General features: G+C 39.6%; 1 protein-coding gene across 13 annotated transcripts in view; it reads left to right on the forward strand.

The window, feature by feature from the left end:
• The window catches only part of RAPGEF6 (Rap guanine nucleotide exchange factor 6), a 122401-nt gene that overhangs the window by 64650 nt on the left and 44272 nt on the right, over positions 1-13479 (forward strand). For 12 of the 13 annotated variants that reach the window (XM_053956304.1, XM_053956313.1, XM_053956308.1 and 9 more), the window contains exon 7: positions 9831-9962. In XM_053956304.1, the coding sequence (XP_053812279.1) occupies positions 9831-9962 (132 nt within the window). Of the gene's footprint in view, positions 1-8592; positions 8623-9830; positions 9963-13479 lie in introns of those variants that run through there. The other variant, XM_053956316.1, reaches the window with a different exon arrangement.

Below are 13479 nucleotides of genomic sequence, written 5' to 3' on the forward strand. Positions count from 1 at the left end.
TAAGTTTCTCTGTTCAGTTGTCCGAGATGCACTTTGTGGTATGGGACTCTTAACTGTAACTGTGCCATGAAGTCACTATGAAGGAGAGCTCTAAACTTAATGATTTAGATGTAGAGGGTTCTTCTGTAATAGGAATTTTATGCACATCTTAAGAATTTTCCAAGCCTGGAATGTACCCACAGTTACTGTGTTTGTGAAGCATGAGGGTCTGATGGGGGGAGTATGGAGTGATTGGATAATGTTTCTATAGAGGATGTTTAAAATGGATGCTTTTTGAGATAATGTACTTTTTATAGAAAATAAGAGTTTTTGAATTAACATTTAAGCTTTTAATTTTTTTTCCTGAAGCAAAATAGTTTAATTCAAGATCCCAGGTGCATGTGAAACTTATCTTATGGCAGTAGACGGTAATTTATTTTCTCCTGGCTTCTGTGCTCTTCTCTTTCAGCTATTTAGATAAAAATCTAATAATGTGAAGCATAATAATGATACATTTGCTCTGTAAAAGTTTGTGTTTGGGTTAGAGGAGAAGACTTGGAATAATTTTTCAGCCCAATTCCCATTTCTGGTGTTGTCTCAGAGGCATGTGATACAATTTTTGGTTATTCATAACTAAAATCAGTGTAACCTCATCTTCTGATTCCAAAGGGCATCAGTTTGATCTCCAGGATCCTGAGTTGAAACCTTCATGCAATTAAAGATTTCATTTCAGTTCCTCAGAAGAAAAACAGAGCTTTGATAGTGTGTCCTTGATTTGATTCAATGTCATCCTTATTTTTGCTAACGTGCTTACATGAAAAGTAGCCCTAGTAGTATGAATTTTAAATGTTTTTAGAGCAAATAGAGTAACTGATACTTTGCTTTATTTTTTCAGTCCATTTTGATAAGGTCTTTCTCTTCCCCTTGGACCTGCCTTTCCCACCAGTCTGTCTGTCTGTGCCTGTAGCTCCAGCCCAGCTTTCAGCATGGCAGAGCTTGGCCCTGGCATCCCTCGGTGTGGCTGCTCTCTGAGCTCCTCTCCTGGCTCCTCATGGTTCCCTTCCCTCCTGGGAACTTAGGACTGCATGGTTTAGCCTTCTTTGGAATTTTTGGAGTTTCAGCCAGCTCCTCAGAGTATTCATGGTCTCTCCTACCCTATATTTTCTGACACTTTTCCCCTTCATCCAGTGCTTAGAAGGATTGCTTTGATTCTCTATGTTATTTGTAGGAGCACAGTCTCTTGGTTCCTCAGTACTATGATCCCTGAGCACTTGGAGAGTGAGGACTTGGACTGACAAATGACAATTTTTCTTACACTTAGATGCAAGTTTTAACTCTGTTTTCTGTAACCACTTGCAGGATACTTTTTGTAAAACTTCTAAATGCATTTTTTTGCCTGATAGTTTAAGATAAAAATGGTTTAGTATGAGCTATATGGCCATTTACTCCAGAAAACTTGGATTTTCTTATACTCTGGTGTATAATATGTTACAGTTAAGTGCAAGTACACATTGTTCTACTTTTCAACAGAAAAAGCCTTTTCCTGAAGTATTGTTTTTGTGGGAAATTGGCTCTTAATATGCAAATAAACACCTATCTGTTCATTTATTTCCTCCTGGACTTTGGTTTAAACCTGCTTTGTTAGAATTCTTACAGCTACAGCCTAGGTCGGGACCACCCTCTTCTGCCCCTCTCGCTTCCATGAATGCATTTTCTTGACAAATACAGAAAAAAACGTGGAAGTGCCAATGGAAGACTGGTGCTCCTTTGGTTTTTTTGCACATACAGTATCCGAGAGCCTCTTTACACAGCTCCTGGCTCAGAGGTGGTGCTGCCAGCCTTGCTGTGCTCCCGTGTCCTTGGAGCCCTGCTCGGTGCATCCCCGGAGCCGATTGTCACCTGCATGTCAGCACTGTGACGTGGGGCTGTAGCAGCCTGAGGATGTGTAAAGAGGGATTGTCATCCTGCTGTATTTTACCAATCTGTGCAGCTAGCAGTTGGTGAATTATTTAGTCAATGAAGGTCGATGTAGATGTGGAATTTTATGTGCCCTGCTGTACTGGCTTAGGATGAGAGTTCCCAAACGTCAGGCTGCTGGTGGCTGCTGGAGTTTCTGGGCTCCTTGTAGAACTCGGACCATCACTAGTCCCTGTCACACTTTGTTTTCTACTGTAATTATTTACACAAGGCACTTTTTACTATTGTATTAATTTTCAGTGGTGAGAACAAAGGGTAAAATTTGGAGTAAAATAAGTCTTTTTGAACAGTCTTTTTCCATATTCAAAATAACAAAAATACAAGTGTTGACGTTTTTGAAAATGTTACTTTGTGAATGGACCAGAGAAGAGTTGATTTTCATTTTTTTGCAACCATCAATTATGTTTACTTGATGGATATTCCCTTTATAATGGAGCTCCCACCAATACTGGTACAGTTTTTTGTGGGTGAATTTTCAGACCCACTTCTTCTCCAGGGCTGAGATGTTTGCGTGTCAGACACTTAGCATTATCGTGAGTTAAGGCATAGTAGTAATCTATAATTTAGAGATATGAAAACCGAATTAAAATTGCATTACATGTGTGGTTTAAGGCAACACCAGAATATAGTTTGAAATTCTGTCCTCATGTCACCTTATTGTAACTAAGGAAATGTAATACTTCAGAGAATTTTAATTTCTATGTGCTATATGAGCCACAAAGACCAAAAAGCTCTTGACTACCAGAGGCAATAAACAGCCTCTAGGGATTATTAATTCTTCCAGATGGTTTTTGTGTGTTATGTGTGTTTTTTTTTTACCTTATTGTAAGCCTGGAGATATTTTAGGAAGGCTTCGGGAATAGTTTTTGAGGCACTGCAAGGCTGCCATGAATGATGTCAACTTGGTCCTTATTTCTTTGAGTTTCATGTGTGTAGTATTGATAAAACCAGGAATAGATGCTGTAGATAGTGAATTGAAACATTGAAATAAATATTGTCGTGAAGTTTGTGTAGTTGGATAGGCACTGAGTTTTTTTGCATCGTGTTATTGAAGGGTACAGGATTTTATCTGGACCTGTTGGGTAAAAAGCTTGAGCCATCACTTAGTTTTAAAAACAACAAAAACCTCACTCCCCAGACATCATTGGTGCTTTTTAAAAAGCTGAAGAAATCTCTTTTTGTGCCACTGGTGAACCATCTGTGGTCTTCAAGGAGGAAATGTTTTTGTTTGCATTAAGTCTGTGGACTGATGTCAGCATGGGTAATTCAGCTGGGCTCATCTTATTCTCTCTGTGGACACCTAAATGGCCTCTCTTTGTATCTCAGAGAAGCAACTTTCTCCTCTCCCATTAACGCAGCTCTAAGTGTATTTTGAACTGGAGGAGAATTGTGGCTTGTATGTAAAAGGTTAATATAAAGCAGAGTTAATTTATACAAATCCTTGTGAAAAAGATAACTGAAAATTCTACAGAATAACTTCAGAGAAGTCATGGGTTTTAGTGGTTTCTTGTTGATTTGCTGGCAGGATGTATGAGATGATTAAAATAATTTACTGATGCCAAGAAAAAACATTCAGGAGGTTTGTTCCTTTTTAATTTCTTAGATGGAATTGCAGGTGAGAGACTGCTGTCAGTGGGAGTGAGCAGTGCTGCTCCTGTTTCAGTAGGTTGTACAAAGAAAAAGTAGAATGAATTAAATAAATTGGTTATCTTGTGTAAATGAACAAGCTGATAATGGAAACAGAAGCATGTAGTGAGACCATCAAAGCAACTTGCCAGTAAGATGGTGGAATGTAGAATTTGCTGAAGTTCTAGTTCAATATTAAAGGTATGAAAGGTGTTGAATCAAGAGTATCAAAAAGAAAATGGTGTTTGAAGGGACTTGAAGGATATAGTCACTGAAAGGGGAGAGGTGGGAGCTGGAGAAGTCCTGTTTCAGAGGGCTGGGGTCCTGTTCAGCTCTTTGATTATATGGTCTTTTTAGTTTGGCAGTTTGGTTTAATTTTTAAGACTTAAGGCAAACATACTTGATTTTTTTTTAAACTGGCTTCTTGTGACAGTCCAGGCTTTCTGTGTCATCTGAGAAAGGAAAATTGCTCTCCTCAAACCATTTGGGTATGATGGAGGCTGAGCAGGAGTGTTTCCTAAGGCTCAGAGGTTACCCAGTGTCATCCCAGTTAATGCTCCGAGCATGTGTTAATAGGTTCCAGCTTACAACAGTGAAAACCTCTTAATGGAAAACCTAAATAAACAAAATTCTCAATAAATGTGCCTTAAAAATGGGACTGTTTGTCTTGTAGAGCTGGTTTTCACAGTGAGGTGGCTGAGTTGGGGGTTTTACAGTGACCCAGCAGCTGTATGTGTGCCCTGACACTGCAGGGCTGCTCTGTGCTTGTCCTCGGGTGTTTTATGGAAAATAACTCCTGTGTTGTTTCTGAATATTAGTCTTGCTGGCAACATTTCAGGCAACTTCAGAAAAGCAAATAAGGTAGAAGGTTACTGACAGTCCGTAAAACCAAGGACAGAAAATTTGCTTATACAACCTGGAAAAGGACAGACTGTTCTCTCAGAGGCTGATGCTTCTGCTGTGTCCAGACTGCATCGATTGGTTGTAAACATCCATATGGGCTCCTAGAAAAACTGATAAAAAACTTTGCTATCAAGGAGTATTAAAAAGGGGCAAGCCTTTTTATTCTTTATTGCCCATTTTCTTTCCATTAATTTGAATTTGGAATGGACCAGAAGAGTTCAGTGGATTGTGTTTCCTTTATTAGTTTTTATCCTCATGATGTGTCCTTTGGCCACTGTCCTTATTGTGGGATCTTTCTGAACATGTTAGATAAATATACAATTTACTTCAGGTTGAAACACAGCAATGAAGCTTTTACACATGGGAAAAGATAATTCATAGGTCTTGTGTCCCTCTGTCAAGACTGTTTTGCAAATTCATATTGCCTGTGCCTTTTCAGCATGTGTATATTGATTATCCAAAGTGTAACAGTAAACACTGATACTTATTTTCAAAAGTTGTAGCACAAAGGCACAAACTGGCTTTTCCTTAGGGCAAAGATATCAACAAATCCTAAAGTAAATCACAATGGAAATAAAGGATGAAGAGCATGGTTTCTGCCAATAGAGGTTCTACTGATTTCTTTCCGTGAAAAAAAAAAAAAAGGGAAATAGAAAAGAAAAAATGTCTCAGTTTGACCAGTCTGTGACAAAACTTAACTTGTGACTTCTGTGGTTACCTTTCTCTCTATTTAAACACTGCAATGGCTTTCTATAGCCTTTATTTTTAGCAAACCCTTCATAAGGAGCACATGAAGGGAGGTTGTCCTCAGGCTGACCATCACTTTCAGTGTCCTTTTCAGATGAGTTGATGGGCGATCATCTCGTCAAAGGTCACGTCATTTGCTCTGCTGGACAGAGCATGTGCAATCTTGAAAGTCTGTTACAGCAAAATTAGGTTTTAATTTAATTCCCAAGTATTCTGTGTGACTTCACTGCTGAGAGTAAATGCTGTTTACGTGGGAAGTAAATGTCACTGCAGACGCAGTGTCCTTGGTCTGCTGGCCTGTGAGTTGTGCCATGGATCAGAGCTTACACTCCAATTAATTTCAAAATTACAGACATGAGACTTGGTGTAGATACACAACCTTGTACTCACCTTTGTTAAACCTTATACTGTTCTTGCTGGAGAACAGTGGAAAACATCAGCTGTCTCAGGGAGAAACCATCACATCATTAGTCTGCTCTTGTTACCAAACTACTTTTAGAAAGTCAGTAATTCTGTATAAAACCAAGATGTCCTGATGTCTGTTAAAAAACCAACCAAACAAAAATAATAAAATAAAACGCTCCTTTTAAGTAAGCTTTGTATTATGTAATAGGAGAAAGGACAGGTTTGGAGCTTGCAGAGTTTTTTGGGGTTTCTGCTTCCTCTTGCATTGCTACTATGTGGCTGCACCCATGAAATTGATGGAAAAACCAAACTCCTGGTGGGCCTTTGGAGTCTTCACCTCAGGTTTTCAAGGCTGGTCTGGGGAGAGTTCAGTATTTTATGCATCTCATTTTTTAATACATGTTACTCAGTGCTGGCTTTTACACTCCCATGTCCTCTTCTGCCACCTCCTCTCTTTCCTGCTGAGGTGACTGGCAAATGAGATCAGCCTGTGAACCCTCTTCCAAAATTTCAAATTCCTTCAACAAAAACATGTCCAAGCTGCTGGTGCTTCTGGGTTGGTGTGGCATGGCAGGCTGATGCTACCTTTAGGATGAGCTTCTGAAGGATTTAGTCTTTTTTTTCTCTCCTTTTTCCTCTTGCAGTTTGCAATATCGCTTTAAAAATTCCCTTTTGATCCAGTATTTTTTGGTGTAATCACCAGCTGTGTTTTCCTGACTCAGAGGGGGTGCAGAGCTGTAGGTACTGTGCCAATGGTAACTTCTATTTTCTTAACTTTCTTTCTGGTACAGTTCTGAATTGCAGTGTGGCATTTCAACGGGGGGTTGTTCCTAAATATCCCTTTGTTGGGAAAGGTCAGTCACAAGGATGTGCTGGCACTGATGCAGGGACAAGCTGTGCCAGCATGTCAGATGCACTCATATTACAATTCCAGATTATCCCTTCTTGTGAAAAAATGAAATTGTTGTGGTTTAAAGTGGCAACTAAGTAGTCTGTTGGAGTGTCTATCAGAATGTTATGGATGTTTGTGGTTTTCCTGTCTGGGGGTGCTGGGGCACATAGTTATCCAGAAGATACTGAAAACTAAACATCTGCATCCAAAAGCATCTAATATGGGCATAGTTGAACATTGCTATGTGGACCTTGTTTCCCAGCACAGGATTTTTCAAGATACTGATCCTCTTGTAACAAGAGTTTCTAAGTTTCAGAAAAAAAAGTCATAGTCACCAATAGTTAAGACAATTTTATGTCACTTGCAGCAACCTCCCAGCCACAACCAGCAAGAGCTTCCTGTGTCCGCTGTCATGTTGGTACAGAAACATCCTCTCTGTATCTTGCTGCCTGGTGAGCTCTGCAAGAAAGAACAATCACTTTGGGTAATAAAAATGACATACAAAAGACAGAAGCTGTGATTTATTTTGGGAGATTGAGTAGAGTGGCAAGCAGTACTTTAAAGGTCACTTGTCTCAAATAAACCTTATCTCTCTCTCAAATTTAAAGAGATGCTGCAATGTTTCCTTGCATCTAACTTGCATTAAATGTTTTTTGCAAGAATATATTGCAGTGTCCAGCAGAAGCATCATAAATACCCATGTGCTTCATAGGTGATGGAAGTGAAGGGGAGTCCTGGTGAGGGGATTGAAGAGCAGCTTTGATTAATTAGTTGTTTAGAAATACTCCTTTGGGAAAGCTGGCAGTGCTTTGATCATCAGTGGGTTTTTGTGAAAATGACACACAAAATATATGCACAACCTGTTTATTTTGAGAGCCATGTCTTGTTTCATCAGTACTTAGAATTACAGAATCACAGAATGGTTTGTGTTGGGAGGGACCTAAAAGCTCCTCTTGTCCCAAGGGACCCCTTCCACTAGGCCAGGTGGAGCCCCACTTCTCCGTCTAGGTATGGAAAACAGTGTTCATCACAAGAATCTTAAAATCTCAAATAAATTAGAGAAGACAATCTGTATGTGGCAGTGCATTTGTGTGGGTGCTGGGATGTCTGAGCCAGAACAGGCTTTAACAGACCCGTTGTTGGTAAAGAGCAGCACCTGCCATTGTTCTCCTGGGAAATCCTGCAGAATTGGTTCTGCTCTTGGTCCTGCTCACTGTTTTACTGGGGCTGTTTTGAAGGTTTGAGAATCTGGATAGAAGGGAGCTTAAATTAGATTTCCTTATGTCTGTGTTACCACAGTCAGCATTGGATTTGATCGTGGACAAAAAGATTGAAGATTGAAGCTGAAGTCAGAGCTGCTTGTTGGAATAGGGAGGTTGTAAAGGTGGGGACAGCCTGAAGAGTTTGCAGCAAACCTGTGGTCTTTAAGCTAGAGCCAGTGAATCTGTGTGGGCTAATTTGTTCTGTAATTTCCTAAAACTCCTGGATTTTCACTTCCACTGCCCTTCAGCGTTTCAGCAGCTGCCAGCTGCCTTGCCCTGTCCATTTGCCAGCGAGTGCCACAGTGCTGGTGGATGCGACCTCCCTGGGAAGTGATGCTCTGACCTGTTGGGCTGTGGCTCTGGGGTCGTGGCTGGGGGCACTGCAGGGTGCTCCAGGAGCAGGGTCACCCTGCATGCAGCACAGGCTGCTCCCCGAGTGCTGCCACAGCACCGAGCCTCCTGCATCCACACCGCAGGTGCCATCGGTGAAATGTCGGTGCCTGAAGCCGCGAGCAGGCGTCCGAGGCTCCAGGAGGAGGATGTGCTGCTTCCTGCTCTGTGCCTGCTGGGCAGAGCCTGCAGAGTGCTCTTCTGTGAGGGGCACAGAAATGGGCTCTGTAGGCAGTGTGCCACTGGGATTCCAGGAGTAACCAGCTCCGGACCAGAATCAAATCAGAATGAAATCTCAGCTTCACTGTTGCACACTTGCAGTTGAGAGGTGTAAATCAGCTCTTCCCGTGTGCGGACAGAGAGGCTGCCTGTCGGCCACTGGATTGAATTTTGTCACCCGAGTGCCTTGACCTTTTTGCTGTTCTCAAATCCTGAAAATAGGTATTTTCAGGCTGTAAAACTTTTCCTGGTGGCTAAGCATAGGCTTTAAAGTGTTGTGTTTCCTTTGTATTTAGATCAAGTTCACCACAACTTAAGTTCCCTAACCCTCATTCTGCCAACCCCCTTTCTTCCCCCTACTGCTTGAATGGGATTTTTTGTGGGATTTTAGCAACCTTTTGCTTTTCAGACTTTCTCCTTTTCTTGTGACCATAGATATGAATTTACTGGTTGGGTATTTTATACTTTCTTTTGTTAAGAAAAAACAAGGCTAGAATAAGGTCAAATTCAGGACAGTGAGGAAGAGTAATGTTTTCTTTCATAGCCCATATTGGTTGTTGTGTAGTGATTGCCAGTGAGAATGTCATTGGGACTAGTTGAGTATAATTTAAAAAAAATTAAATATTAAATTTTAATAATGTAGTATTTTAAAAATAAGTATATATGACAAAAAATAAACAAGCAGCTGAATTAAAGGACTGTTCATTTGACAGTATCCCATGCAGTTCTGAGTCTTTAAAAGCTATTGCTGTTTTTTTTTCAGTAGAAAGAATATGTTTGTGAACTTGAATAATGCACTCAAATTTAGATATCTGCATGTGTGTTCATTTACAGATAGATTTATAAAATAGGGGTGCTGTTGTGCATAGCTGTGGCCAAAATGCATAATATTCTTTCTGTGTACTCATTTCTTTAAAGAAAATGTGAAGCCCTTTATAGACCAAATGTTTTATTTATATTACATTATTTTTTGTTCTACACTGGTATTTTCTAAAGGTTATTCCTGAACTAAGGTGCATAAATTGAACTTATAAGGAGGAATTTTGCTTCTTCATAATGGATTGCAATGTCAGCTAAAGTTAAATACTGTGAGCTGTTTGGCCAGCATCATATATTTGTTATCTTGGGGTATGTCACTTAGCTGTAAATATACCAGACCTTTGTTGTATAGAAAGGTGCATTGTTTTCCATCAGTTTTATGAAATGTGAAGTGTGATTGGGTCAGCTTAGTCTGAACTAGCTTTTTCTCAAAATGTATGTCAAGTTACAGGTTCAAATTCTATTAGATTTTAATTCAATAATCCAACAATTCAGATACAAATTTAAATGTGTAACCAGAGTTTTATGAAAAACTTTGTCTTCAAATCAGACTTACACGTCTTGTTTTCCTTTCTTTTTTCCGGCTTTCCCCAAATTCATTTTATTTTCAGCTTCCAGCTGACCTTACCAAGATGCATCTCACGGACAATCCTCATCCCCAGGTGACGCATGTCCCTTCAAGCCAGTCAGGATGTAGCATTGCCAGTGACTCTGGGAGCAGCAGCCTGTCTGATATTTATCAGGTAAGACTGCTTTGGTTTCATAGTTTTCCTTCCTCGATGTTAAAACTATTCCATAAACAGGAAGAGTGACCCTTTATCCAAGACTGGGTAAAACCCTCTTGATGCTTCCACCTATCCCTGCACTGCCCATGGGGCTCATCACTCCCACAGACACAGAAATGCAACAAACTGCTACTTGTAAAGCTCTTTTTGTTTCTTTTCACATCTTTCTGTACCACCAGGTATGCTGTGGCTTTTAAAAGTAACGTTTGTTGATTCATGGGATCATTTTCCTTTCTGAAATGGAACAAATCTCTCAAAATCAGCCTGGTGTTTCCAATACTGTCCTTGATTATTTATATTTATTACTAATAGCAGATGTTCAGTTCTGCAAACAAAAGTGTGGTAATAAACCCACTTTGCACTAATTGACTGTGGAAATTCTAGTGTGGCTTCCTGAGAGCAGAAGTTGGCTGAAAGCCAGAGATAGCTTCATTTGTTTACTGATAATACACTTAATAAGTTACCTGTCTTGTGTCAAATCGCAGAGCTCATTTCATGGGTGTTTATGCTCTGATTGATGAGGAGGCTCAGCTTGGATTTGTATTGATCAGTATTGATCACAGCTTTTCCACTTCCAAGTTGCAGTCTGACCACAATACAGAGTATACAGCAGTTGTGGAGCATGGTGTAGGTGTAACTTGATTTTAGACACCTGTTCCTTTCCCTTATCTACTGCCTGGATATTATTTCTATACTGGAAACAGATTAATGATACCTATTTACAGCAATATATTGCTTAGGGAACTTGAAAAATAAGACATTGAAGCAAAAATTACTTTAGAACACTAAAAGTGTCTCTGCATTTTTGTCCTATTTAATGTATAATCTTACTACTTGTTTAGATTTGCTTGCTGCCAGCTAGATCAGGAGTAGCTGGCATCCCTGAGAGAGTCTCTCTAAGATGCTCCATGAATTCTCATATTTCTGAGAGGCTGTGCTGGAAGATGGTGTTTTGTATCTTGATTATTTTTACTCTTTTTTTTTTTTTTTTTTTTTTTTTTTTTTTTTTTTTTTTTTTTTTTTTTTTTTTTTTTTTTTTTTTTCTGACTCAAGACTACGTCAGAATTGATGTTAGCTTAGGGTTAGGATTGAGAGAGTCCAAGAGCCTACAGCTCCAGGAGCACTGGGGCTGGAAAAGGCCTGCCAGAGCAATCCTGGCAGGGCCCCAACATTGCTGCTCCTACATCTTTCTGATCTGGAAAACCCATAATATTGGTTAGGGTTAGGGTCAGTGTTAGGGTTGGGGTTGAGGGAGTCCAAGAGGCTACAGCTCCAGGAGCACTGGGGCTGGAAAAGGCCTGCCAAGGTAATTGCAGCAGGACCACAACGTTGCTGCTCCTGCATCTTCCTGATCTGGACCAGCCATGGTGATGGGGACCTCAGCCCCAGGACAAGCTGCCATTAGGCCCAGAGTTAGGGCTGAGAGTGCCACAGATCCCACAGCTGCATGGGCACTGCCACTTGAAAAGGCACTGCAAGGCCATAACAGCAGGGTGCTTGAGTTGCCTGCCTGAGTAGTTTGGAGAGGTTGCTCTAAGTGAAAAGCACTTAAAATATATTATTGATAACAAAGATATCACTCTAGCAATGGTATCTTGTAATAAGTGAATACTCCTTATCTTGTGTTGGTAATTGCCTTATATCTACTCATCCGTAAATGACAAAAGAGCATAATTGCTAAACAAATAAAAATTATGTAAATAAAAGAAATGATGGAGTAACATATTTCTATACACTGTAGCAAATAAACCGTGGTGCTAGGTATTTTGTACACTAAGGAATAATTAATGTGAAAATGACTGCAGATTTTATATTAATTTTTAGGAGTTAGGACTTTTCAGGTAAGAATTTCCTTTTCACTGACATTCACCTGTGTGGTTTTGCATCCTGAAGGAAATAAGGACATCTGTTAGAGAATTCCTGGCTGGCCAAGTTGATGCTGAGGCAGGTCACCACTGTTCATCACTGATGAGTGAGATCTTGCAAGATAATTCGACAGCCATGTATGATCAGAGCTACAGTGACATTACCTGTGAGAGATAGCATTAGAGAATCAAGCATTTGATAAGCTGTGGGTGAAGAGAAGTCATGCTACAGACACGGCATGAGGGGGGAAAATCCTCAACAACCCACAGTGATTTTCTCACCCTTAATATTTTAGCGAATTTTTAGTATCTCGTTCTCATATGTCTAATGTGAAAATAGTAACCTGATAGAAGATGTATTTTATGTGCATTTATGTATTTTATGTGTTTATTGCAGTAGCTGTAACAGTTAGTGTTGGAGAATTCTCTTACTGTTTGTCACAAATCTATAAGTGATCACTAGATACTGCTTAGTAATAGATAGATGTTGTGTAATAATGCCATTGCACAGTATTTAACACAGCATTATATTGCAGCAACACATCAATATAGATAGATTTTGAAATCACAAAAAAGAAAAAGTGTTTTCCCCCAAATATTCGACGCATTATGAAGGTAGAGAATATCTTCAGTATGTAATAAACCTACATTTTGAGTGTGATGTATTGAATCAGTGATTGAAAGCATTTTTGGTACAGCAAAATACAGCTTTTCATAAAGTGTTTGGAAAAAGATGCTTTGCTTTTGCAGTCAGCTTCACATGTATCATGCCAAGCTTCACATGCCAAACTCTTTAGAAATATCATTAGCGTCACTAATATTCTGAATACTTTTGATTAATGTAGGCTTGAAATGACCTTTTGAATTAATGGTATCTTAACATTAATTTTTACAGTAAGTAGTACAAACTTCATTCTAGAATTGGAAAACATGATTAGAATGGTAGAACCAAAGAATGAAACAATGTTTTATTAAGAGATGTAAAGATTTTCTCTTCATCTGTGTACGCTGCATTCATCAATAGTGTTGAAATGAAGTTTCACTTCGTCCAGCTGCCTCTCAGTCCAGAATAAAGCCCATTTCCACTTAAACAGGAAATGATGAACATAATGCTTAAGGTGAGATCAGCAGAAGAGGATTCCTGCCTGTAAGCTCTGCTGTGGAGACATTGTGTTAAATCCTGAGTTAGTTGCAAAAAGTGATGAAAATGTATGGTTTTCCTTCTTGTCCTATACTGTTGCTATTCCCTGTTGGAGATTTCAGTGTTTTGGTGTCTGAAACATGGACACCAAAATGTCCAAATGTGTGTGTTGTAAATGCCAGCTTGCTTGGAATACTGCAGAGCAGGTGTCTTTCTGTTGTGCTGTAGACCTTTTTTTAATTATAGAAAGAAAAAGTAAGTTATTCCCTACAATTTTTAAAGTAACTTCTTGCTTGAAGGGGATTTTAAAGTTTTTATTCTTTTTCTTTCAATCCCTTTCTGAAAGTACGTTTAATTTCAGAACTGTGATCTTCAGCTGGAAGTAGGGGAAGCTGGTTGGTTGTGCATACAGCAGTTGAAAAGCAGCCTTGTACAACTGCTTTGACCTGTTACAGGGGTCCTCAGGGAA

The sequence above is a fragment of the Vidua chalybeata genome, chromosome 15 (assembly GCF_026979565.1).
Source record: "Vidua chalybeata isolate OUT-0048 chromosome 15, bVidCha1 merged haplotype, whole genome shotgun sequence".
Lineage (NCBI taxonomy): Eukaryota > Metazoa > Chordata > Aves > Passeriformes > Viduidae > Vidua > Vidua chalybeata.